Source organism: Photinus pyralis, unplaced genomic scaffold (assembly GCF_008802855.1).
Source record: "Photinus pyralis isolate 1611_PpyrPB1 unplaced genomic scaffold, Ppyr1.3 Ppyr1.4_LG6, whole genome shotgun sequence".
Taxonomy (NCBI): domain Eukaryota; kingdom Metazoa; phylum Arthropoda; class Insecta; order Coleoptera; family Lampyridae; genus Photinus; species Photinus pyralis.
The window spans coordinates 38,352,275-38,377,821 of NW_022170663.1; the positions used below are offsets into that span (position 1 = coordinate 38,352,275).

Here is a 25,547-nt window from a genome sequence, read left to right on the forward strand (position 1 = left end):
CTAGTGTTTTCGGTGGACGCTTATATAGGTCCGCTGCCGCTAATCTCTCATGTAGTAAGCTTCGCATACTCAGTAAGGCTAACAGCGCGTCCGTTTCGTGATCGGTCCGTGCAAAAACCCTCCTGGGAAGTCAATTCCATTCCCACATCGAATCAACGATAAGCCACGCCTAAATTTTGGTCGGTCCGTATACGTCCAACTACATCCAAGTCACCTAACATCCCCCCTCAGAGAGACCAGACGCTGAGGGAACATTTCTTTCAAAACATGCATAGAGACCTGAACCTTATGGGCGGTAGCTTCATCCCGCTGGAACCATATACGAAGGTGGTCCTCACTTTCGGCTAGGGCATCCAATCTGGGATACAAGAATGTTTCTAGCATTGTCATATATCGAGCAGCCTTTAAGGTGACCGTCACACCTTCCGCCTCAAAAATAATAGAATAGAACAGAACGCGTACGGGAAATGTTGAAATTTCGGCGAACCGCCGGATATTTTCGTAATAGAACCGCACATCAAAGCCACCTGACCTCTCTACCTGCCTTCTGCCACCACAGACTGTACCAAACTCATTCAAAACCGGGGAATCTTAACGGCACCACGCGTACGTAGTAGGTAAATTTAACTGAATTTTTATTATCTCCACGTTCAAATGATATACCTATCTAAAAGGGACAGTATGGTTTTGAGTCACCGTTTCTAAATACTGTATAAAAATCTCGTTTCCTGCTTTACCTGACAAAAAATCTTGCTTTTGCTACTCGGGTCTTGTCTTCCTCGTCAACTTCATGCCCTGTTCGTGTTACATGAAAAAGGTAGACTGCTATTCTGCACCTAAATTCGACAAGAAACATTGTAGCAGCGAGCTATACAATTACGTGTAATTGAACTTCTATCCCAGTATCGATGATTAATCATATCAGGTACTCCTAACGCAACATAATTTCAGATAGTTAACCTTATCATCACTTTCATACACTGACTAAACTTGAGTTTTTGACAGGCGAGCGAAAAAGATGGAAGTAACAACTCCCGCAAGTTCGTCCTACGGTCACCAATTTACTTGGACCGACTACACCTTTTTTGGCGGCATGTTGGCCATGAGTACGATTATTGGAATTTACTTTGGATTTTTCGGAAAAAAACAGAATACAGCCAGTGAATACTTGATGGGCGGAAAACGGATGCACGCAATCCCGATTGCAGCCTCCCAAGTTGCATGGTAAGTCAGCTTGTACCATCCGCCAAGTAAAAAAGTTCATTTCAGTCAGATATCTGCAACTACGCTTCTGGCAGTACCGGCAGATATCTACAAGTTTGGGGCGAATTACATGTGGCTCTCGGTCTCCACACTGTTAGTCTCCATAGCTGTGTACAAGATATATTTGCCGGTATTTTATAATCTTCAGCTGACCAGCATTTACGAGTACCTGCAAATGAGGTTTGACAGAAAGATGCGAATCCTAAGCTCATTTTTAACGATAGTGTCGATGCTGGTTTTTTGCCCAGTTGCGATTTACATTCCGTCGCTCGCATTTGCACAAGGTGAGTGACTCAATTTAACCATAACCACAAATCCTTGTTTTAGTGAGCGGGGTTAACGTAATGCTAGTGGCTTCAGTTACCTCCATTATCTGCGTGTTTTATACAACTGTAGGTGGTTTAAAGGCAGTCGTGTGGACTGATACGTTTCAGTTTGTGGTTATGGTAATTACTTTTTCCATAGTGTTCGTCATGGGACTCTCCTCGGTCGGCGGATTCGCTTCGGTTGTTGACAGATCAATTGCCGGCAGGAGGTTTGAAGTGCTCGAGTAAATTGGTCCGTTGAAAAAGAACGAGAATTGAGGTTTAAATAGTTTTAGCTTTGATCCAACTCTGCGGGATAGCTTCTCGGCTTTGATAATCGGAGGTACGGCCCAATGGATTGCGTTTACGGGTACAAATCAGGCTGTTTTACAAAAATATTTATCCGTCCCGACCTTCAAAGACGCCAGGAGGTAAAACAATGTAGCAGTATTGTCTGTTGAACCGTGTACTTGTAGTGCCCTAGTCATATACACCATTTGCATATCAATTATACATGTGTTCGCAGTCTTCATGGGTTTGCTTGTTTATGCAAAATACTGGAACTGTGACCCCCTGGCTTCCAACCAGATTTCTCGAATCGAGCAGTTATTGCCACACTTCGTAATGGAGGTAGCTGGTAGTCTTCCAGGGTTGCCAGGAGTTTTTATAGCGGGAGTGTTTAGTGCAGGACTAAGGTAAGATCTCACACGATCGGGATCCCCAACTTCATTAATAGAATTTTAGCTCATTATCCGCCTGCTTGAATGCCATATCAGGAGTTATATACGAAGACTTTGTCTCCCACTTTCTATCCAAGTCAACCTCCCAACAACGAATTAGTAACGTTTTAAAAGTGATCGTTGCAGGGATGGGAATTGTGTGCACTCTCCTTGTGTTTATTTTAGACAACGTAAAGGGAATTTTTCCTTTCTACATTGGTTTGATGGCCGTCGCAACTGGCCCCCTGTTGGGAATTTTTACCATGGGTTTACTGGTTCCATTTGTCAATTCAAAGGTGAGGTGGAGTAAGGGTAGGTAAAGTAAGCGACTTTATTAACATTTTTTAGGGGGCATTCTATGGAGGTATTTTCAGTATGATTGTGATCGGGTGGATTGCATTACAGAATCAGTGGTATCAAAGTCATGGCTTGAACGACGAATTTTTAAAGCCGATCTCTACGGACGGATGTTATAACTCCTCATTTGACATTTCGTAAGTAAAATGTAATGCGGCAATGGATCAAGAATATTTCCAGGAATACCTCCCAAGTCGAAAGGCCGATCTTCTTGTATAGAATTTCATTTTGGTTTTACGCACTCATTGGCGCTGTTGTATCAATGGCGTGTGGATTCGTGATAAGTTGCTTTACTGGGCACGATAAAGCACCGGTGCCCAAAAAACTGTTGAGCCCGATTGTCCATGGTTTTTTGAGCAGAGCTTCTAGTAAGGACAGTGTTGAACCAGAGAAGATCCCACTCAATAGCTTTTAAAGGTTACTCAGATCCGAATCTTAACTGTGCTTTCATCGAATATCTAACAAGTAGTAAAGCAATTTCTAATATCCCATTATGGAGTTTTGTAATTGAAATGGGGAGGAGTAGTGTAGTTGTAGCTTTAAAATTAGAATGTAATCTTAGGTTACTAGGCTTTAGATAGGAAATCGAGAACAATTAAGTATTTCATAAGTAGACTAATTTGAAGGATACCATAATTAGGGTATTGAACCATGAATATCCATTAAATATAGCTAGAATAGAGTGGTGAAGTGTGTGTTATACCATACCAGATAGAACCACCCTGCTTAGGCGCTTTTTTGCAACTGTTTTGGAAGAAGAATTGAAAATTGTTGCATTTCGAATCTGTCGCTCATTTTGGACGTCTACGTACAAGGCTGCTTCTTGCGTTCGCTACTCGCAAAAGCGTTTGGACGCGTCCAAATCTCTAAAATGATGATTTTGGTGGCATTTGGTGCAGCTACTACCAAGTGAATCCTGGTTAGAATTTAATACCCAGTAAAATAAAAATGCAAATGCACTTTTTTAGAAGCGTATAAATAACTTCAAGGTGAGCGCCTTTGTTACGTTCAAAATGATTTTTGAACAAACAATCCATAATAACTATAAACCTCCCAATTAAGATATGCCGTCATTAATGTTGCCAAATCATAATGACAATGTTTAGAATAGGTAAACAAATTTGGTAAGTTTGTGGGCACCATTACTTCGTACTATCATGAAAATGGTGATAGCTAATACCCGTAGATCCACCGTTAGTTGACCGAACTTCGAAATGTACGAGGAGGGCGCGCAATTTGAATGGTACGACTACTTGGCGTTCTGCGTAATGCTCATTGTTAGCGTGGCGATCGGTTCGTACTTTGGATTTTGGAAAAAGCAGAATACCAAAGATGAATATCTGTTTGGAGAAAAATCTATGGCCATTCTCCCTGTGACTGTTTCACTAATCACCAGGTAGCATACAATGGTTTAAACTGTGGATTATAACTGATTTTCAGCTCTATCTCAGGAATAACTATTATGACCTATCCTGCAGACGTCTACAAGTATGGCTCCATCACATTATGGCTCGCTCTGATGTTGCCAGTATGCGGAATCGTTTACGCCTACGTATTCCTCCCGGTGCTAATAAAAGCCGAAGTGACAAATTTATACGGATATTTCGAAAAAAGACTCAGCTCGACTTGTCGCATTTTAACCTCTGTTATATTCACAGTGATGGTAGTTTTCTATGGCCCTGTCGTTATTTATGTTCCATCCCTCGCTTTCAAGCAAGGTAAATAAGATCAACACTCTACGCCCAGTACCAATCTTTTTCAGCTACTGGAGTGGATGTCCTCATCGTTGCACCTGTAATCTCTGCAATTTGCCTGTTCTACACGGCCATCGGTGGTATAAAAGCCGTAATATGGACGGACACATTTCAGTTTACTGGCACGGTATTATCAACCCTACTCATTACCATTATCGGGATCATTTCCGTGGGAGGCATCGAAACTGTATGGAACACGAGCATGGCTGGGCAACGTTTGGATATATTTAAGTAATTCGGTCCATAAGAAACATCCCACGCCTTGGCAGTTTTAGGTTTGACGCGACAGCGAGGGATACCTTCTGGTCAATGATATTTGGTGCTACCATACACTGGAGTTGTTTTACTATTACGAATCAGGCGGAATTTCAGAAGTGCCAATCTGTATCCACCCTAAAAAAAGCGCAATTGTTAGTAGGTATTCTTTGCTTTCCTCCACTGAATCCTTTTCGTTTAGTTGTGTGGTACTTTACGGATTTGGTGTTGGAGCACTTGTCTTTTTAACAGTTGTTAATGGAAACATTATGTATACCAAATATTCAAAATGCGATCCACTGTCCACTCGTCAGGTGTACCGTGACGATCAGCTTCTGCCGTACTACGTCCTGGACACCTCCAGAGAAATCCCTGGCCTTCCCGGTATCTTTATAGCGGGTATATTTTGTGCAGCTTTAAGGTACGAAAACAATGATTGAATGTGTGATTGATTCATTTCTGGCTGCAGTACCTACTCTGTGGTTTTGAATGCAGTAGCGGGTGTTATTTATGAGGACTACCTTAAGCGATTCTTATCACCTGAGAAACAAAAAAATCGAGAAGGTGCAATCTTGAAAACAATCGTATGTTACGGGGTGGTGTCCACCCTTTTGGTACTGCTAGTACAGTCATTAAGTGAAATAGTTCCTTTTATGATTACGGTTCAAGCAATCGGCAAGGGTTGCATCTTAGGTCTAATGATCTTGGGTGTTTTAGTACCAGTGGCGAATTCTAAGGTAGGAAAAAACGCGTAGTGCTTACCTTGTTCATTTCAGGACTTATAGGGTGCGATTTGTGGTGCTATCGTTGCACTAGTACTAATGTCATGGATCGGATTTGGCAGATTATGGTACAGTTTAGAAGGAACTCTGCGTGACGCCTCAAAACCAATGTCATAAGAGCATTGTGACGTTTCTTACAACGTAACTACCTCTCCGATACATAACCAAGAAGACATTTTTATACTGTATCGTGTATCTTTCTGGTACGGAACTCCTATAGGGTGTCTCATAACCGTCGTTACCGGAACTGTAGCGAGTTTGTTAACGAGAAACGATCAAGAATCAGTCAATAAAAAATGTTATTAGTCCCTTAGTACATAGGTTTCTAAATTAAGATGAAGAGCACCATGAAACCATGGAATCAAATCTATTGTAAATTCCAGTTCTGTTCTGTGATGTTGTATTATAGTGATTGTATTTAATACACAGATATTACTTCTCTCGCGTCAAAAAACAGCTATTTACCATAAAACTATAAGCAGGTAGAATGTTACACAACAGATTAGCTTTTTTACATTTTTTTTTAATTTCCAAGTAAAAAATACCATTTGTCTGGAATAATCTTCACCAGGAATTTGGGAAGCAGCTAAGGAAACGTTGCTCCAGACGAGCCCTCCTCTAACTGACCATACGAGTCAATGCTTTTTTTAACTGATCTCCAAACAATCCAGTGGGAACCTTGCATCCAACCAAGATGATAGTGCAGTCTCATCGGATCAGAGGATGTGGAAGAAGGAAGATATGATGAAAATATGAAGAATGCACAGGAAGAAACTAATGTTCATTCTTCAAGTCCTTCTGCAAATGAAACTTCGGGATATATCACAAATGTAAAAGTGTAAACACCGTCAAAACGAACACTGGATACATCAAAAGAGTAATGCCTCAAACTGTTATTGGCCACCACCTGTTGGAACTAGAAAAAGAGAAACTGAAATGAAACAGCTGAAAACCCGAAAAATGAGGAAGTTGGTTTTCTAATTCTATTCTACCGCACGTGAGACAGCTGACTGCACGTGATAAATTATGTTTCCGAATGCAGGTTCAAAGTGAACATGGCCTACCCACTTCAAATAGTTACCACCAACTTTTGGAGATCGATGCAAGTTGTGGTGAGAAACAGAGAAATCCAGATATGGAATTACCATGAACCTAGCGGAGCAAGGTCAGCAGAACACAGTCAAACATAATGCATAATAAGGGGCTAACTAGGTGCTAATTAAGTGCCCTATTCCTGAATTAAATGCTCCTTTTATTTAAATTATGACAGGTTCTGCTAGGTTCATAAGAACTCAGCACAGCACTACCTTAAAAAACTAAGACAATGAAAAGTGAACTAACTAATGATTAAGTGCTAATTAAGTGCCCTAAAAAACCAATAACACAACAAGTGAGCTAACTAATAATTAGGTGCTGATTAGGTGTTTTTAAATTCTATGCTCCTCCTTGTTTTTATTTTTACTTCTTGGGAAGTAATAATGATATGTGCATCACTAACACTTGAAAACATGTTTTTGTAAACACAATAATCATGTAAATAGTGGAAGTTAAAATTAAAAAAAGGAGCACAGAATTTGAAAACAGGGCACTTAATTGGCACCGAATCAGCACCTAATTATTAGCTAGGTCACTTTTCGTTTTGCTTTCTTAAGGTAGTGCTCTGCTGAGTTTATGAACCTGACAGAACATGTCATAATTAAAAAAAGAAATATTCCATTTGGGAATAGGGCACTTAATTAGCACGTAATTATGCAATATGTTTGATTGTGTTTTGTTGACGTTACTTTACTAGGTTCATGGACATGAATAGTTCCAATAAGTACGAGAATGTCACAAGCGTCATTCTCATAGACGAATGAAATCGTTCCGGATCATTTTTCGATTCGTGGAAGAGATGATAATCCCCTAATCTGCTTCTTTTCAAATTTATTGAATGCACTGAAAACCGTCTGTTGGGCATCTTATAACACAAACCCGGTACGTGACCGTTCAAAATATTGACTGGTAATATTATTTATTGTAAGTTATATGTTATTTATTTATCACAAATTTGCTTCCTTAACCTATGTCCATTATGCTAGTATGCAGGAACTGCTGAAAACGACAACCTTACCAACAATGTGCTTAGTGTTAGTTTTACTATCGTTTGCAGTTTAACTCCTGGTACACACATTTCCTTGTTGTTCAGCATTTCCTAAACGTTGTACTTTCTTACTTTGGGAGGGCGCTTAAAATCTGTTCTAACATCTTCGCTAGCCAGCAGCAAAGGTGATCGTTGTTAGTCTGTTCTAAGATGAACAAAAAGTGACATTGAAATTATTCCAAGTCGATTGTTAGTTAGCATACTTTTGAACCCTCAAATGATCAACAGTTATAATTAAAACTAATCAATAATTTTGTTCTTCAGAATTAATTATGGCTAAGTTGCCCAGAGGTATGTAATAAAGGTTGGTATTTTCCTTTACTGTCTCGGAATTTTGCATATTTTTTGCTACATTTCGTACAAAATAAAAACTTAATTATACCTGTTCCAGAATTAAAGAGAATAATAAATTACCCGGGTACAAAAGAGCATGACTATTTTTACATGTGACAAATATCTGCCACCAAAGTGAGAAATTTTAAATGTGTATGGAGGTTGGTACTTTGGAAATACACACAGGCAATCGGTGCACGCCTGCATATTTTCGCCATTTTATTGTGAATGCTGTAATTTTTTGTTTTTTTCTTGTTTGATATTATTTAGAGGACCTGCAAATCACCCTTAGAGTGCACATAAAAGCCTCTCCCCTTTCATAAAAACTGAGTTTTACATAAGGATGTGTCTATTGCGAATAGAGTGTAACTTCTGTGGTAGTCCAGAAACCACTTTTTAAGTGCACATAAAAGTATATTAATAATATTAGCATTATTAGCAATAATGTTTATTTTGCCATACTTCATAAGTCATAATAAATAAAAATTAAAACATTGTCTCTCCTTTCTCCCTTGACGAAAACGCTTGCTCACAAAATACAACACCAAATTTGTTTTATTGACAAAAAAAGTCGCACAATAGCTCCAATTTACATTTCCCTTACAGATTTTCTAATTACAGCTTTCAGGAATTCCGACCTAAGTGGATTAATTTCGCCGCCACGATTTTTTGAATTATCCTTCATTCAAACTGAAATACGAGTACTCAACGATAACGTTTTCTTTTTATTCTAAATGCACGATAATCCATTCTGTCAATTAATTCACTTATAGGTGATAGTTTTAATTATCCGTTCGCAAGGCCTTTACTTTTTCGTTTCAAAAAAATTTACCTGGATAAAAACTCGCTTCTGGATCGAATTTTATTATACTGCGTCTCGTACTTGAAATTTCTATAACTTAGTTCTATTGTGACCGAAAAGTAGCAACTTTTCCCCCCCTGATCTCAGAACGAATTTTATCGCCGTTACTTCTTGTGTGGTTTAAAGACGAATCCCCGAGAAAACTATAACGTTCCCGTGACTCAACCGAATGAATTAAAAAATCTCTCCAGATTAATTCCTACCTATTCTTTTGTAATTAACTAACTGTGTAAGTCTTAGAAATATACATTCGTTTATATTCAATATTCTCACGCCATTTAAGTATTTCCTTTGTAAACTCGTTTAATAAAAAAGTGAGTTATTTCTATAGTAAAGCTGTTGTTATTACTTTAACTCTTTATTTTCGCTGTTAGAGGTCATTCATGTGTTATGGGTTTCTTAAACAATAGTTCTTTGTTTCACCGCTAGAGGTTGTGATCATTTCTTTTCTGCATACGCATTTCTTTCCTTTCGCGCAGTGAAGATTTTGGCTTCGAATTAGTTGCATGCAAATTATTCTTTGTTACACTATTACTCGTTTCTTGACTTATTGTCTACTTAAATATGGGCCTGCGGTTTTGGCTATCGCCATACTTCTTTGAAGTCGTTTCTCGTTCTGATGTGCTGCGGTTGCTCTATTGTTCGTTGCGATTGGATTAGCTTTTACTACGGTGACATTTATAAGTATGAGTGTAAATAGTAGGAAAGCAGCACTCGATAAGGCCTAACGATTTTACGCCCGAATACATATCTTATAGTAATTTGTTTTTTCTTTGTGAACGGATAAGGGAACTATAATTGTCAGTTAAAGAATCCGAGATCTACTATCCAATCGAAAACGATAACCAGAAAGCATATAGAACTCCTGGTTCAGAAACAATAAAGATATTTATGAACAATTGTTCTATCGGGTTATAGTTGTACCGCTTTCCATCATTTTGCCATTTGTTGTTGTCGGGCGACATAGTGTAGTAATTAAGCACTTGAAAATAATTTTATGCTCAAGAAATAAGCGAAATGCTTAATAAATCATGTCACACATAAGAACTTGACTACAAACTCGATTCGCACAATTGCTTTGTGTTCATTCGTGAAAGAAGCCAACGAAATTAAATAAAAACAACTTGTAAATCTGCATATGCATGATGAAATTGCATTTTTGGTGATACCAATCAGTATTTTATTAGCGAAGTTTAAAATGATCTTATCTCATGAGTAATTTAACTCAAACTAGACTAAAGCCTGCACATCTACACTATAGCAGAAAGCTTTTAGTGAAAATTTGAAGTCTCTAGCTATTGTAATTGCTGAGATCTCATCCGGACAGCTGACCAGCCAGCCATAACGAATATAATAGCGTATTTTTTTCAAATGTGCTAAAAAAACATTTGATGAGTTTAATTAATAATTAAACTTCCGAATTCACACCAAATGCCTAAATCCGAAAAACAACGTCCTAGACGGACATAGTTTACACAACAATATGATAATTACATAACAAAAAACACCCAATCTAATGAAGATATAGGAAGATTAATAATTTTATACTTTGTTTTGTTCCTTCCCAGTCGTATAGTGTGTTCAATGCATTCTTTTTCTACATGATGTAGGTTCTTGTGTCTAGATTACTTTATACGAGCGATAAAGCTCGTTCATGATTTTGATCTGTCTGTCCGTCCGTCTGTGTATATGATAACTCGCGAATAGTTTCGAATTTTCCATTTCTGTTTTCAGTATTTTGTTTTTCAGCACCCATGAAAGAGCTGAAATTTTCAGCGACCGAGGAGCCTCGCTTGCTATATTTGTTACAAATTTATTTATTTCAATTTTCAATTTCATTTATTATTTACCACGTTACATGTCTGGTAGATGTGTTTGTGGCACGTACAGTGTATAGTAACGTACTTATACAATATGGTTCTGAGTAGCTGTAGCTATCTTATCCTATGCCCTGTTAGCGCTTTGAGAGTGCTATATCTAGGATTGCACTCACTCAGAGCTGGGCAGTATTCGATTTTGTAAATACTTTTTAGTATTCAAATCCTTTAAAGTATTCAAATACTTTGTAATTAGATACCTTTATGGAAGCAGTATTTGTTTTTGTAACCCAAATACTTTCACAAATATTTAGTATTCAAATACTTCGCAAAGTATTTGAATACTTCGTAAAGTATTCACATATTTCACAGAATACTTCGCATAGTATTTGAATACTTAACTTTCCTTTTTTTACCAAAAATCGACTACTCCAAAATTTCTCGGGAAAACACTTTTTCTTATTAATTTTGGTGCGTAGAATCCAAACCAATTCGTACTTTTTCGATCAGACTTCTCAATCAAAAGTTATAGACTAGAAACCAATTTCGAAAGAAAATTCAAAGGGCTGTAACTTTTGAACTAGTAGCCCAATCTTGGAACTGTTTGAAATTATGGATTCTACAGGCACATTCTATAAGAAATTTTTTTTCCGGGTCGATCTGAGACAATTTTTTTTGCGGGCCTCAAAAAAAGGCAGTGTATAACCTTCCTTTTTTACCAAAAATCGACTGCACCAAAATTTCTCGGGAAAACACTTTTTCTTATTAATTTTGGTGCGTAGAATCCAAAACAATTCGTACTTTTTCGATCAGACTTCTCAATCAAAAGTTATAGACTAGAAACCAATTTCGAAAGAAATTTCAAAGGGCTGTAACTTTTGAAATAGTAGCCCAATCTTGGAACTGTTTGAAATTATGGATTCTACAGGCCACATTCTATTAGAAAATTTTTTTTCCGGGTCGATTTGAGACATTTTTTTCTGCTGGCCTCAAAAAAAGGCAGTGTATAACCTTCCTTTTTTACCAAAAATCGACTACACCAAAATTTCTCAGGAAACACTTTTTCTTATTAATTTTGGTGCGTAGAATCCAAAACAATTCGTACTTTTTCGATCAGACTTCTCAATCAAAAGTTATAGACTCGAAACCAATTTCGAAAGAAAATTCAAAGGGCTGTAACTTTTGAACTAGTAGTCCAATCTTGGAACTGCTTGAAATTATCGATTCTACAGGCCACATTCTATAAGAAAAATTTTTTTTCGAGTCGATCAGAGACAATTTTTTTTGCGGACCTCAAAAAAAGGCACTGTATAACCTTCCTTTTTTACCAAAAATCGACTACACCAAAATTTCTCGGGAAAACACTTTTTCTTATTAATTTTGGTGCGTAAAATCCAAAACAAATCATACTTTTTCGATTAGACTTCTCAAACAAAAGTTATAGACTAGAAACCAATTTCGAAAGAAAATTCAAAGGGCTGTAACTTTTGAACTAGTAGCCCAATCTTGGAACTGCTTGAAATTATGGATTCTACAGGCCACATTCTATAAGAAAATTTTTTTTCCGGGTCGATCTGAGACAATTTTTTTTGCGGGCCTCAAAAAAGGCAGTGTATAACCTTCCTTTTTTAACAAAAATCGGCTGCACCAAAATTTCTCGGGAAAACACTTTTTCTTATTAATTTTGGTGCGTAGAATCCAAAACAATTCGTACTTTTTCGATTAGATTTTTCAATCAAAAGTTATAGACTAGAAACCAATTTCGAAAGAAAATTCAAAGGGCTGTAACTTTTGATCTAGTAGCCCAATCTTCAAACTGTTTGAAATTATGGACTCTCGATCGATCTCGATCTCAGACAATTTTTTTTCCGGCCTCAAAAAAAGGCAGTACTTTTAAGTTATTCAAATGTTTGAGAACAATTTAGAAATGTTTAGGGAAAGTTTCCATTGTCACAAAATCAAATATAAAAATCCGATACATCTGAATACAGAACTCGATAGTCTACGTAACTTAAAAACAATAGGGACCTTTCTTATATCCTTAAAACCATATGTGCCAATTTTCAAAGCGATCGCACGTTTCTAAACAAGTTATCATGCTCACGGACAAACGGATGGTCAAAAATGGATCTGTTCCAAAATCGCTAGGATTAATTTCAGAAAGGCGTACGTATCATGTGCAAGACGCTTTGAAAACTGGTACACGTATTCTTAAGGATATAACTGGTATAAGAAAGGTCCTGGTAGGTACCTCCTATATAATAATATAATAATAATAATATTCCGCTTTTACTCCCCTTAAATTTGTATATAACAATAGAAATATAAAAAAAGCTAACCCCATACAAAGTATAACTTGATTTTTGAAGTAGTATTAAGACTTTTATCTAGTATACTATTTTAAATTTTTAATGTATTTGAGTGACAAGTATTTAAATACTTTTTACTGTATTCGAATACTTTTCAAAGTATTCGAATACCTTTTAAAGTATTCGAATACTTTTGAAAGTATTCGAATACATTCTAAAGTATTTGAATACTTATTTTTTTAAGTATTTGAATACTTTTCAATGTATCTGTATCCAGTATTCGCTTGTGCTGGACTTTATTTAGTATTCCAATACCTATGATTTATGTAAAGTATTTACTATTTAGTATTCAAATACTTTTTGAAAGTATTCTGCCCAGCTCTGCACTCACTACTGCAAATGCAGTACTAATTTTGCGTGCATAGCAATTTTTTTCACAGTCCTTGCCACACGATTGTTGAAGTAACATCGGTCATTCAACGTCAACCTATCTGTGTATGCAGAACTTGTACCCTGGTGGAATAGGTACGTGATACGTTAATAATTTAATAATTTTGTACCAACGTCGATGGACCACCCGTAATATATCAAGAGATGTGTTCAGTAAGTAATGTTTGTATTTAAAAATAAATTTTGTTTTAGATTTAATGTAAAATAGACGCAGGTATGCGTCCTTGTAAAGGTACTTTTCATAATTCTAAATATTTGCATGTTTCTGAATTACATAATGGAAATTTTGACGTAACCACATAAAACCCAAGCGTATAAAAATAATAATAAAAATCGCCATTATATTGTTATTCTGCTCGCTACCAATTACAGAATATAATTAACTTGATTACCTCAAAGGCAAACAATCGTTTTGAATTTGACATCCTTGAATTAAACCTGAATTTTGGCGCGTTTGCCGCACCAATGGTTTATGGTTCAAATGTGATCAATGTGGAGGGGGCAGATTAGCAAAGAAACAATTAAAATTACTTGTACATTATAAAACAATTCGTTTCACTAATTAGACGTAAAAACCGATAGCGGCGTTTATTGCTCGCTTTTCAAAGCTCCGGCGACGCGTTAACGGATTAGCCAAAGTAAAATAAATCCATTCGTAATGTACGGAGAGGTTGTCTACTTTGAGTGGTACGATTATGTCGCCTTCTCCGTAATGCTGATTATTAGCCTCGCTATCGGGACGTATTTCGGATTTTGGAAGAAGCAAGACAATAAGGAGGAGTACCTTCTCGGAGGGAAATCCATGGGTGTTATTCCAGTCACAATTTCGTTAATCACAAGGTATCAGTCAACTTGTTACATCAGGTGATATTAATGGTTCGAAACCTTCCCCATGTGTTGTGGAAAGACAGGCTTCGAACAATTAACTGTCCAATTGCACCCAAAATAATTTTTAGCACTTTATCGGGGGTTACTGTAATGGCATACCCGGCTGACGTTTACAAGTATGGTTCGATAACATTGTGGCTATGCATAGCCATACCAATTAATGGTTTCATATACGCCTATGTCTTTCTTCCCGTGTATATGAAGGCCGAAGTGACCAGCTTGTATGAATACCTGGAAAAGAGGTTCAGCTCGGCCAGCCGCATTTTGGCGTCCGTACTGTATACACTACTGATGGTCATGTACGGGCCCATCGTTGTTTACATACCGTGTCTCGCTTTCAATCAAGGTAGGTGTCCATGCGAGATTTGGTGCTAATGAGTTCCGTTTAGCAACTGGAATTGACGTTATCATTGTTGCCCCCATCATTTGTTTGCTTTGCATTTTTTATACAACAATTGGTGGTATCAAAGCTGTAATCTGGACGGATACTTTTCAATTTATCGGTACTGTGGTGGCAAGCGTAACTATTGTCATCGTTGGTACAGTCTCGGTGGGTGGTATCCAGAAGGTATGGGAGACTGCCTTAGCCGGAGAGCGTTTGGACATCTTTAAGTAATATAAATCCTGCGTATTGCACAGTATAACATCCTGAATATTAGTTTTAGAAACGATACATTCGCTAGGGACACCTTTTGGTCAATGCTATTCGGCGGTGCCATTCAGTGGGGCGCTTACGTGTTGGCCAATCAAGGAGAATTCCAAAAATGCCGATCGGTACCCACCCTAGCAAAAGCACGATTGTTAGTAAAGGTAGAGCTTTAAGTACCTGACGTTTTCATTATAGGTGCGCTATACTGTACGGAATTGGGGTAGCGGGTCTTATGCTCCTAACGGTTTTCAACGGGAATATAATGTACACTAAATATTCAAAATGCGACCCGTTGACCACACATCAAGTAGAGCGCGACGATCAACTTTTGGCGTACTTTGTGCTAGATATTTCCAAGCAGGCTCCTGGTCTTCCAGGCATTTTCGTTGCCGGTGTGTTTTGCGCAGCTTTGAGGTCAGAATCGCCAACCAGTTAATGGAAACATTACTTATTACCTCTTTAGCACCTACTCAGCGACGCTGAATACCGCCGCCGGCATCATTTATGAAGACTTCCTCAAGAGATTTTTGGCAATAGAGACCCAGAAGACTCGAGAAGGCTTAATACTGAAAATAATTGTCCTGTGCTTCGGCATGGTATCTACTGCTCTAATTTTGGTAGTCAAAGTATTCAATGAAATTGTTCCCTTGGTAACTACTGTTCAGGGAATTATCTATGGTTGCCTTTTAGGTCTACTATCCTTAGGAGTCTTGGTACCGGTCGCCAACGCAAAGGTAGTACCTACGTGTCATGCCAACGGAGTATTATAAACGCTGTTTTTAGGGTGCATTGTGTGGTGCTGTTACCACGCTCCTTGTTGTGTCTTGCTTGGGATTCGGCAGATTATACTACATGTTCTCAGGGATGCCGATGGAAGCGGCTAAACCATTATCGGTTGAGGGTTGTGACTTTTCGTATAACACGACCGTAACAAAGAACCGCGAAGACATTTTTGTTATATTTCGTGTGTGTTTCTGGTACATTGTCTCAATTGGAATCTTTATAACACTTGTTGTGGGTACTATAGTAAGCTTACTGACGAGAAAACGCGGAGAGGTTGTCGACAAAAATTTAGTTAGTCCTATACTACACAGATTTTTACGTTAAATTAGATACAAAATTCTTAATCGGTTATGTGCAATTGTTATACAGAGCAGAGTGTTCATTTGAAAACTTCTCACCACTGATAAAAAACGCCGAGACGAAGGAGTATTGAGCAATAGCTTCTTTAAAAGGTCTTTCGAAGTCCTTTATTTTGACGTTTGATTTTTTTAAATTCGTTTCCGAAAAAATTAGAATAATTTCCACTCTTTCGGCAAGTGTGTAAACCATTTTGGATCTGACAAAATAAATCTATCCCAAGATTGTCACAAAGGTAACTGACAGAAAATTAGACTCTTTTTTTCCCATCGCAACAAATAAGTGACATTTTCGTTTGTTTTATTTTTCTATCTGAACAAATAGGTCCGTTCTTTTTCACAAAATCGTAACGTTTAAGTCACCCCCTTATCTTTATAACAAAATAACTTTTCGCACAGATGTACATAACATTAACATTCGCCGTAAAGACCACATAACCATTCCGCAGCATAAAAAAGGAATATTTCAGAGGTCATATTCGTACGCGATTGCTCATGTATATAATACTTTGCCAGCAGATGTAAAATGTTATGTACCAGATAAATTCAAAGTTAGTGTTCGTCGACTCCTCCTAAAAACATCCTAAAAACATAATAAATATGTAAAATATTTCCGTGTTAAAAACAATTAACAGCTTACTTTGTAAACCACATCTTAATTGTCAAATTCTTGAGTTTTAAATGTACTACTCCATTTTTTGTTTCACTTTTTGTATGTATCATGACCTGTCTAGTTAAATACACTAACATAAAATAAATTAAAGGTTGAGTGGAAGAGCAGACACGGATGATATCTCTGTCTGAACTCCGCCATTTAGACAGGCTCTGTATAGAAATTGTCTATTAAAGTCATATATTATTATTATTATTATTATGGTAGGTGTATCTTGTGAGAACTCAGGTCTAGCCTGGTTAACTAATCGCACGGATTAAAATCAATTATTATTATTATTATTATTATTATTCAATAAATAAAAATTTCAAAATAAAGGACTTCGAAAGACCTTTCAAACAAGATATTACTCAATACCACTTGTCATTTAAAATGTTTAAGGGCATGACCCTGGGGGCCAGAGGGCGAAAGAGAGTGAAGTAGTTTTTGGTTAAAAAGTTAAAAGGTTAAAAAATCTTTTGATGTGTCTCGGAGTTTTTTCATAGTTTTCGGTAAATCCGTGTTGGGAAGTTTTTAAGTGAACACACTGTATAACAAATGCGTGCGAAACTCTAAGATTATGTTAAGAGTATTCACGACATCACATCACTTCGTTTTCGTTTTTTGTAGAATGGTAATTACTTACGAATTCATGTAAGGGTTCGTAAATACCCCTATAGTAATATAGAACATAAAATGAAAGGTACAATTGCCATTTTTACCATCTACTTAGAAATGCCCACTGTATGTATATCATATAGGCATAAGACGATTAGTGTTAGTGAAAGAAAAGGTTGTATTAGTGACCGTAAATTTGATGAAGTTAGTTAGTTAGTTCTGTGGCAATTAACTGAACATGGTTTTCTGACTCACCATTAATTGACATCGTTGGATGTAAATTAATCCTTAACTTGTCCTCTTTGCTCATTTATATTCCTCCTGATGTAAATGTGGAGAGATCAACTTGTCAATTACTCTAAAGTAAACTTAAAATTAAAAATCTCATTTCACTGCATGAAACGGAATAATACAGAATATCCGCTTGGAAGCGAAGCTGCTTAAAGGGTAAAAACAGCCTTTAAGAACTCTTGTTATGAGACCTCGTACGCTCAACAAGTCCCAAGTGTATTTTACGTACAGATCTTATCTTTACATCCCATACTTTTGGCAATATGCGCAAGCGAAGAAAGTTACATCAAGAATTCCAGGACACCCCTCTTGATACCCCTGTTTCAATTGTCAAATGATTTGCAATATTCTTCAAGAGCCATTGTTAACTCAACATGTGTTACTGTGAAGCAGTTTTCCCTGAATGAAATTGAAAAACAACTTGAAATGTTAGAGAACTCCCAAACCACTGGCCTTTTTAGCGCATTTTTGCAAATTTATTTGTAAAAAGTAGCTTTTAATCTCACTTTGGCTGGCTGGCTGGCTGGCTGGCTGGCTGGCTGGTCGGCTGGCTGGCAGCAAATGTGGGCGCGTAGAAGAACTCTTGTAGAAAGGCAACGGGTGTACGTGTATCTACAAGGCCGTGTAATTTGTAAACCTTGGGGACATGGCTACATGATGTGGGGTTGGCGACATCTGGGCGTCGTCCTCGAGCGTAGTATACTAACGTGAAGGTTTTTCAGTTTTTTCCTATCTACAGTTTTGGTCCGATTCCTTTCAAATTGGTGTCGTCGGAAAGATGTTGTAAACGCGCACAACTCCTGCGTGGCGGAATTTTGTTTTTTGGCCTAGGGGCGAAATTAACGACCTTTTGCAAGGCGCGCGCGCGCGTCTTCGAGAGGTAGTCAACTTCGGGCACCTTTTACCTTCCGTTGCGAATTCTGTCACGCGTTTTAACGTTTCGTAAATCTCGAATGGCTGTCTCTCTTTCTCGTGTCGTCAAAAGAAGCTCGAGCAATGAGAAGTGCCCCCCAAAAATTAAGTACTATCTTGTGGAAGGTTTTTAGCGAGATCCACCAAAATGTGGTATAAGTATGCACCGAAAAAGCAAATGTGGTAGCCTCCGACAAGATCTAACTGATGGTGGAGAAAAATCTTCAAACGCGAATTGCGGGTGAACGGGACGTCGGAACTAGGTACCGTCAAAGGGAATGTGGTATCCTTCGACAAGATCTTTTATTCATGGTTGAATCAAAAGTGGCTAATAGAATACTGATCTGCCACACAAAAATGCGCTGAAGATAATTTTTTAATTCAATATTACGCACCAATTTTAGAATTTTCAAAAAGGGAGATCCATATTATGTGAAAAACTACCGCCCCATATCTATTTTGCGCAATTTTGACAAAGTCTTTTGAAAAGACGCGACATGATCGATTATATCCTGCCTTAATCCCGAGATTGTCATGGATTTATTTTAAAAAGCGCTCCGCTGTATCCAGTTTCTTTTTTGGAAAAAGCTCTACACCTATTCACCAGTCAAGAAGGCGAATATTGTCCAGGAGGTCGAAACCATTCTGGCCGACCGCATTATTGAACCGATCACCTACAGCTACTCGTCCCCGATCGTCATTCTCCAAAAGAAGGACGACCAACGAAAGGAAGTTCCTGCGGGAGTTCACCGTCCACAAGAGATACCTCTACAAGCACAGTCTCTAGGGCCGCCTGCTCATTGTCCCCAGAGATTGTCACGCGAACGTTCTGTACGTGCGGAACGCAACCCACGCTCTCCTGTCCGTGAGTCCGTGTCGATGGACGCAATTCACCTACGTCACCTTATTTGGCACCCCCACGCGCGTAGTACCTCTCGTCCTCTTCAACCGCCGGACTAGAAAGAACGCGGGCGCGGTCGTTACCCCTAGGAAGGCTCTGACCAGATCGGGAGAGTGGCGAATGAGATCCCAAGAACCTCCACCCACGGGCAAGGAAACCATGCGGCAGGTACATCGTAACCCCCAACTACGGCCCCGCGATCACCCAGTACCAAGTAAGGGCGCGGCTAATGAAGAAGAACCGGAACCAGAAAGCCGGGAACTTCCACTCCAAATGGACGGGACCCCACCTGGCTGGAACCAACGCCTACTGAATCCGGAGGGACAACGACGCGCTCACTAGGGTCCACATTTACAACCCGCGACCCACACCTCCTTCACCACCTCTACCAGCACCAGCAGTTCCTTCTGGAGGCTCTTCGGAGAAGGGGGGGCCACCTGCCACTGGTCAGCTCGGCTCGCGCAATCAAACCGGCCGACTTTATGGCTCAGTGGTAAGAGCGTTGGGTTATAAATCCGGAGGTCGGGTGTTCGAACCTGGGTTGAGGTGAATTTTTCATCTGTGGCGGAGATGTAAATTACCTTAGACCAGTTCCGAGCATTCTACCGGCTACTCCGAATTAGGTTTTCGTGCAGTTTTCCTAATTCGTAAGGTAAATACTGGAGTAGTATAGACCAACTTAAGACCTTCTGCAGAGGCACCTCTAAATAGCATTATGCGGGTCACTCTGTAATTGGGCGCATGCCTGTTGAGGACCCAAAACTAAGAGAGGGATAATAAATAAATAAATAAATAAACACCACGGCGAACCATCCGCCGGAAATATAAGCAGCGTCGAAACAGCCAAAACCTTACCTACCCGAGGCGACTGCTGAGACTGATGGCCGCGGCTCTTTTTCCACCACTGCCAATCTGACGCAGTCCAGTGCCCGTCGCCGCGCCGTCCAACCTCCACGTCAAGTGCCCTCCGCTCCGTTGTGGAAATTCTCAGCTTTCCGGCTTTCTTCCTGCGAAAATCTTCCTCGTCTGGAAGGTGGCTTAAAGGAGATGGTTCATCGCTCTGGGTTTAATTTCTTTATTCCGCTTAGTGGGCAGTTTAACTTGGCGAACCTTCGACACTGTGTAACGCTGATTAACGAATGCCCCTTTCCCACTATTTACACTCATATTTATAGATGTCACCGTAGTAAAAGCTGATTCAATCGCAACGAACAATAGAGCAACCGCAGCACATCAGAACGAGAAACCACTTCAAAGAAGTATGGCCATAGCCAAAACCGCAGGCTCTTGTTTAGGTAGACAATAAGTCAAGAAACGAGTAATAGTGCCACAAAAAATATCCAATAAGCGCTTTCTCTTAATACGATGAATAATATAAATATTCGACTCCGCGCTATTATAAGGTTTTTGTCATTTAACGTTAGGTTACTACAGACGCTGTTCTCGCTCTTATGTTAATTACAATGACCCGCACCAGGGCAGAAGTGTAAAAGAAGGCGCAAAAAATGTTCATGAAAACCGAAAGCGTAAAGTAAGCGTGAAAGAAGCATTATAGAGAAAAAAGTAGGCGTACAGACAAATTTCCGAAGCCCATTAAGAAACAAAGCTGCATAGAAATGAAACAACGTCCCTTGCAGTGGATCAACCGGTAAATTTCGATGACACAGAATTACTCTGCCCTGAAAAGTCCCAAACGTTCTAACTTCAATGCGCAATTTCGAGAAAGAATTTAAAAAGTATATCCTTGTTGAAAAGAAAGTCAACTGTTATCTAATTTGCCGATTAGTTTTTGATATGGTAAACTTTACACTTAGAGTTACTGTTAGGACTGCTGACCTTTGGGGCTTATTATCGCAACAGTCGACATCACATCTTATCTTCTCTAAAGGGATCTAGCACGTTCAGTATCTCTACTTAAGTTATGAAAGATGTTTAATGTGGCCGAAAAAGTGGCTTTGGTAACGGGTGGCGCTCATGGAATCGGGCTGGCTATCGTCCGGGAACTCTTGCACAACGGTGTTAAGGTAATTTCACTTTTGGTTGCGCAATTTTTTCACAAACTCGCCGCAGGGCGTCGCGATTTTGGACGTAAATGAAGCGTTGGGGCAGGAAGCGTTACAACAAATTCGAAACGAGTTCGGCGATGGAAAGGCCAGATTTCTGAGGGTGGACGTTAGCAGTCGACAAGAATTCGGAGGTACGTCGACTTTTCTGTGCATTTGACATAGGTAATATCGTGGTACTTTTAGAGGCGTTTAGGAAAGCGGTTGATATTTTCAAACAGTTGGATATTGTCGTTAATAATGCGGGAATACTTAATGATTTGGACTGGGAGAAGGAAATTGGAGTAAATCTTGTAAGTGGATGTCTGGTACGCATACCAAATGGCTCAGAGCTTCTTTTCAGATCGGTACCACGAATGGTACCATCTTTGCCTTTGAAGATTATCTACCATCGTACAGAAGTGGAGAAGAAGGGGTCATATTAAATATCTCCTCATACTCCGCTTTGCATTGTCATGCGAGTGCTCCTGTTTACGCAGCGACCAAAGGAGGTGTTATAACCCTCACGCGTTGCTTGGGACGGTCAGTGCATTACAAGCAGAAAAATATAAGAGTAATGGCCCTTTGTCCCGCTTCCGTTAGTACTGGTATATCCTCCACTCTAATCAGTCCAAGTTATGTAGAGATCCAGAAAAATCACGATTTCAACCCGAGACCCATTCCTCAGAGGTTCGCATCTTTATGTTTTCTCTCCTCAACTAAAAATTAAATTGATTACAGCCCAGAGGTACTAGGAAAAGCGGCTGTTCAGATTATCCAAGAAGGAGAAAATGGTTCCGTATGGATAGCAGAGGACAATAAACCAGCGTACGAAATAGAAATTAGTTTCACTCGCAAAGAGAAGAAAAATCTAGTGTTGTAAACCATGGGGGAGAATAAATTGCTACTAAATTCCTCGTATGTCTATATGTTTGCTATATATTTAAATATTTTATGTTTTCATACTGGAAATAGTTTTCTGTCTTCAAATTTTGCTTCATAAACTGGCTCATTATCTTTAACCACCCACGTCGATCCACTTACACCTTGGGAAATAGCCAACATGGCCGCCTTTGCTACGTGACTTGTCCTAAAAGCTCAATTTTTACAAAAACCAGTACTGGTAAAATGGTCTTACGGTTGCAAAATTACAGACGTAATTGTAGATTCAAAAAATTTTTGATAATTGGAGTTTAGAAATTTGTCCTCGCCCAAAGTGAGTATAGTAGTATTAGTAAATCCAGGACATAGTGCAAGAACTTTAATGTTATTTCTCTTATAGTGTCTTTCAGTGCCAAGGCAACGAGTAAAACCGACGACCGCCCATTTAGTGCAGGAATAAACGGGTGCGCAATCCAACGGCTCCAAACCGGCCGTTGATGCAATGTTCAAAATTACACCCTCGGTACCTTTTTTGTACTTCGGCAAGTACTCTTCAAAAGCTAAGAGAGTTCCATAAATAGTTCCATTCTACAAATTCATACATGTTAAGTCCACTTTAAACGCCAGATATCCTACTAACCAAATTAGTGTCGATTGTGTCTTCGATTTTCGCCTCTTTTAGTATACCCGCCGCATTGATAACGATATCTAAGTTCTCGAAAGTTCGAACAACAAAATTGAACGCTTCTGCATTTGGAAACAATGAAATAAAATGTACAACCTGCACACTTACCGTCAAGGCTGTCCTTTTTTCTAACATCGGCTTTCAAAAACAGTACCTTGTCACTGCCAAACTCCTCCTTCATTTCTCCCGTTACCTTCTGCCCCAAAATCTCGTTTACGTCCACCAAAATTATCGCCTAGAACATCCATTGCGAGATGAAAGCTTCTCCACCGGTTATACCTTTAATCCATTCCTCAATAGTTCTTGGGATATTGCTAATCCTATTCCCGAGACGCCACCGGTTACCAAAGCTATTTTCCCCCTAATTTCGAACATACTTCTTTGACACGGCAACGGATTATTAATACTAACCCTAACAATCAAGAATGATAACGATTAAAGGTTATCTGGCTGGTGCCTCTTGGTAATGAGGATAATAATAGATAGGAAACTCAAAATATTTCATTTGTATAGTATACTAAAGACCAAAGATTATATTTCGTAACTTCAAGACATGGAGAACGTTCAGACACGTTAAGAATCGTCAAGAGTTTTCTGATGTCCTACTACAAGGTTTCCCTCAAGATTTCGAGTCTTAAAAAAGTACCTATCTCGTAGTTTTATAGAATCCTACAAAGTTCCTTACGAGTCTCAAGAAAGTATCAAGCTCTACAACTCTTGAGATCTAAAAAATACCAAAACCCTACGTAACTATCATAGAATCATTAAGAAATCCAATAATCAAGCATTTAGAGAATTGCAAAGGCTTTCCTAGAAACCTTATTGCACCTTTTTATGCACACAATACTTCACTAGACAATTCTTCGAGGTTTTAAAGGAATAGTTTGAACCATTAAAGACTTAAACACAAAAATCGCTAATCTTCACGCCTCACCACTACCAAAAAGAGACAGAACCTTCAAATAAAAAGCGAAGTGTTTAAAATAGTCAAAAAGAGATTAGGGCAGATTGAGCGAGAAAGCACACTTCTTGCTTGTAGTCCAAATAATCATAACCAAATGAATGGGTACTCGAACCAATTTTCGCCTACAAAATGGCGAAAGGAAACACAAAGCAAACATCTTAAATTATACAATAAAAATCAGATATCGAATCAAATGCAATTAAACCAATTAATAAAAAGGAATACAAGAGGCATCATAAATGCAATGAAAAAACAAGAGTAATCAAGTTAGGCAAAAGAAAACAACCCGTAAAATTATAAATATTCTGTAGGTACATAAAAAACACTCGTACATATGTCGATCTGTCTGTCAATACACGTTGCTATAATATATTTAAATTATGTTACAATGGTATCAAACTGGAAATAATTTTCGGTCTTCAAATTTAGCTTCATAAACTGGCTCATTATCTGTAACCACCCACATTGATCCACTTTCACCTTGAGAAATAGCCCACATGGCCGCCTTTGCTACGTGACTTGCCCTAAAAGTTCAACTTTTACCATAACCAGTGTGGTGAAATGATCTTACGGTTGCAAAATTACAGACTTCGTTGTAGATTCAAAGAATGTTTGGTAATTGAAGTTGATAAAGTCATCCTTGTCCTTCACAACAGGGAGTGAAGGAGTATTAGTAAATCCAGGACATAGTGCAAGAACTTTTATGTTATTTCTCTTATACTGTCTTTCAGTGCCAAGGCAACGAGTAAAGCCGACGACCCCCCATTTAGTGCAGGAATAAATGGGTGCGCAATCGAAGGGCTCCAAACCAGTCGTTGATGCAATGTTCAAAATTACACCCTCGGTTCCTTTTTTGTACTTTGGCAAGTACCCTTCAAAGGCTAAGAGGGTTCCATAAATAGTTCCATTCTACAAATTCACACATTCTAAGTCCATTTCAAACACCAGATATCCTACTAACCAAATTAGTGGCGATTGTGTTTTCAATTTTCCTCTCTGTTAGTATACCCGCCGCATTGATAACGATATCTAAGTGCTGGAAACTTTGAACAGCAAAATTGAACGCTTCTGCAATTAGAAACGATGAAATAAAACGTACAATCTGCACACTTACCTTCAAGGCTCTCCTTTTCTCTAACATCGGCTTTCAAGAACAGTACCTTATCACTGCCAAACTCCTCCTTCATTTCTCCCAATACCTTCTGCCCCAAAACCTCGTTTACGTCCACCAAGACGATCGCCTAGAAGAACGATTGCTAAATTAATCCTTCCTCCACCGATGTTACCTTTAATCCATTCCTCAACAGTTCTTGGGATATTGCTAATCCTATTCCCGAGACTCCACCGGTTACCAAAGCGATTTTCCCCGTAATTTCGAACATAGCTCTTTGAGACGACGGCGACGGATAAACACAACTATAAGTTCAAAACCCTGACAATTGTAAACGATTAATTGAATGACCCACTGTACCTATTAATATAAAGGTTATCTGGCTGGTATCTTTTGACAATTAAGATCAAAATTAATCAAACTCAAAATGTTTCATGTCTGGTGTACAAAAGACCAAAGCTTGG

General features: G+C 38.7%; 6 protein-coding genes across 13 annotated transcripts; 4 read left to right on the top strand and 2 right to left on the bottom strand.

Moving 5' to 3' along the window:
- Positions 1-920: 920 nt before the first annotated feature.
- On the top strand, positions 921-3,586 carry LOC116175218 (sodium-coupled monocarboxylate transporter 2-like). 2 transcript variants are annotated; one of them, XM_031493361.1, is made up of 9 exons: positions 921-954; positions 1,006-1,224; positions 1,270-1,547; positions 1,591-1,813; positions 1,859-1,999; positions 2,045-2,263; positions 2,313-2,583; positions 2,636-2,781; positions 2,825-3,586. In XM_031493361.1, exons 2-9 carry the CDS (start codon positions 1,019-1,021, stop codon positions 3,057-3,059), a joined length of 1,719 nt encoding a protein of 572 aa, XP_031349221.1. In that variant the 5' UTR covers positions 921-954; positions 1,006-1,018; the 3' UTR covers positions 3,060-3,586. The 2 variants fall into 2 exon arrangements, with proteins under 2 accessions (XP_031349221.1, XP_031349222.1); XM_031493362.1 differs by lacking the exon at positions 2,825-3,586 and having other exon boundaries at positions 2,313-2,608; positions 2,662-2,734.
- A 21-nt stretch (positions 3,587-3,607) lies between these two features.
- LOC116175219 (sodium-coupled monocarboxylate transporter 2-like) lies at positions 3,608-5,725 on the top strand. 5 transcript variants are annotated; one of them, XM_031493367.1, is made up of 8 exons: positions 3,608-3,633; positions 3,831-4,040; positions 4,085-4,362; positions 4,407-4,629; positions 4,668-4,808; positions 4,856-5,074; positions 5,123-5,390; positions 5,439-5,725. In XM_031493367.1, the coding sequence occupies exons 2-8, from the start codon at positions 3,859-3,861 to the stop codon at positions 5,550-5,552; spliced, it is 1,425 nt and encodes a 474-aa protein (XP_031349227.1). In that variant the 5' UTR covers positions 3,608-3,633; positions 3,831-3,858; the 3' UTR covers positions 5,553-5,725. The 5 variants fall into 5 exon arrangements, with proteins under 5 accessions (XP_031349227.1, XP_031349225.1, XP_031349226.1 ...); XM_031493365.1 differs by lacking the exon at positions 3,608-3,633 and adding an exon at positions 3,639-3,768 and having other exon boundaries at positions 3,818-4,040; XM_031493366.1 differs by lacking the exon at positions 3,608-3,633 and adding an exon at positions 3,724-3,768.
- A 7,604-nt stretch (positions 5,726-13,329) lies between these two features.
- Positions 13,330-16,947, top strand: LOC116174357 (sodium-coupled monocarboxylate transporter 2-like). Of its 2 annotated transcripts, none has more exons than XM_031492271.1 (8): positions 13,330-13,502; positions 13,916-14,189; positions 14,306-14,583; positions 14,627-14,849; positions 14,897-15,037; positions 15,082-15,300; positions 15,350-15,620; positions 15,670-16,947. In XM_031492271.1, the coding sequence occupies exons 2-8, from the start codon at positions 14,008-14,010 to the stop codon at positions 15,991-15,993; spliced, it is 1,638 nt and encodes a 545-aa protein (XP_031348131.1). In that variant the 5' UTR covers positions 13,330-13,502; positions 13,916-14,007; the 3' UTR covers positions 15,994-16,947. The 2 variants fall into 2 exon arrangements, with proteins under 2 accessions (XP_031348131.1, XP_031348132.1); XM_031492272.1 differs by having other exon boundaries at positions 13,932-14,189.
- A 4,298-nt stretch (positions 16,948-21,245) lies between these two features.
- Positions 21,246-22,362, top strand: LOC116174806 (15-hydroxyprostaglandin dehydrogenase [NAD(+)]-like). The gene is made up of 5 exons (XM_031492796.1): positions 21,246-21,423; positions 21,470-21,596; positions 21,649-21,755; positions 21,806-22,131; positions 22,183-22,362. The coding sequence occupies exons 1-5, from the start codon at positions 21,328-21,330 to the stop codon at positions 22,322-22,324; spliced, it is 798 nt and encodes a 265-aa protein (XP_031348656.1). The 5' UTR covers positions 21,246-21,327; the 3' UTR covers positions 22,325-22,362.
- LOC116174807 (15-hydroxyprostaglandin dehydrogenase [NAD(+)]-like) lies at positions 22,339-23,438 on the bottom strand. The gene is made up of 5 exons (XM_031492797.1): positions 23,288-23,438; positions 23,117-23,243; positions 22,964-23,070; positions 22,580-22,911; positions 22,339-22,531 (listed from the first exon to the last, which is right to left on the bottom strand). The coding sequence occupies exons 1-5, from the start codon at positions 23,381-23,383 to the stop codon at positions 22,402-22,404; spliced, it is 792 nt and encodes a 263-aa protein (XP_031348657.1). The 5' UTR covers positions 23,384-23,438; the 3' UTR covers positions 22,339-22,401.
- An 823-nt stretch (positions 23,439-24,261) lies between these two features.
- LOC116173849 (15-hydroxyprostaglandin dehydrogenase [NAD(+)]-like) lies at positions 24,262-25,530 on the bottom strand. Of its 2 annotated transcripts, XM_031491566.1 has the most exons (6): positions 25,444-25,530; positions 25,259-25,388; positions 25,087-25,213; positions 24,934-25,040; positions 24,544-24,881; positions 24,262-24,496 (listed from the first exon to the last, which is right to left on the bottom strand). In XM_031491566.1, the coding sequence occupies exons 2-6, from the start codon at positions 25,352-25,354 to the stop codon at positions 24,367-24,369; spliced, it is 798 nt and encodes a 265-aa protein (XP_031347426.1). In that variant the 5' UTR covers positions 25,355-25,388; positions 25,444-25,530; the 3' UTR covers positions 24,262-24,366. The 2 variants fall into 2 exon arrangements, with proteins under 2 accessions (XP_031347426.1, XP_031347425.1); XM_031491565.1 differs by lacking the exon at positions 25,444-25,530 and having other exon boundaries at positions 25,259-25,407.
- Positions 25,531-25,547: the final 17 nt, after the last annotated feature.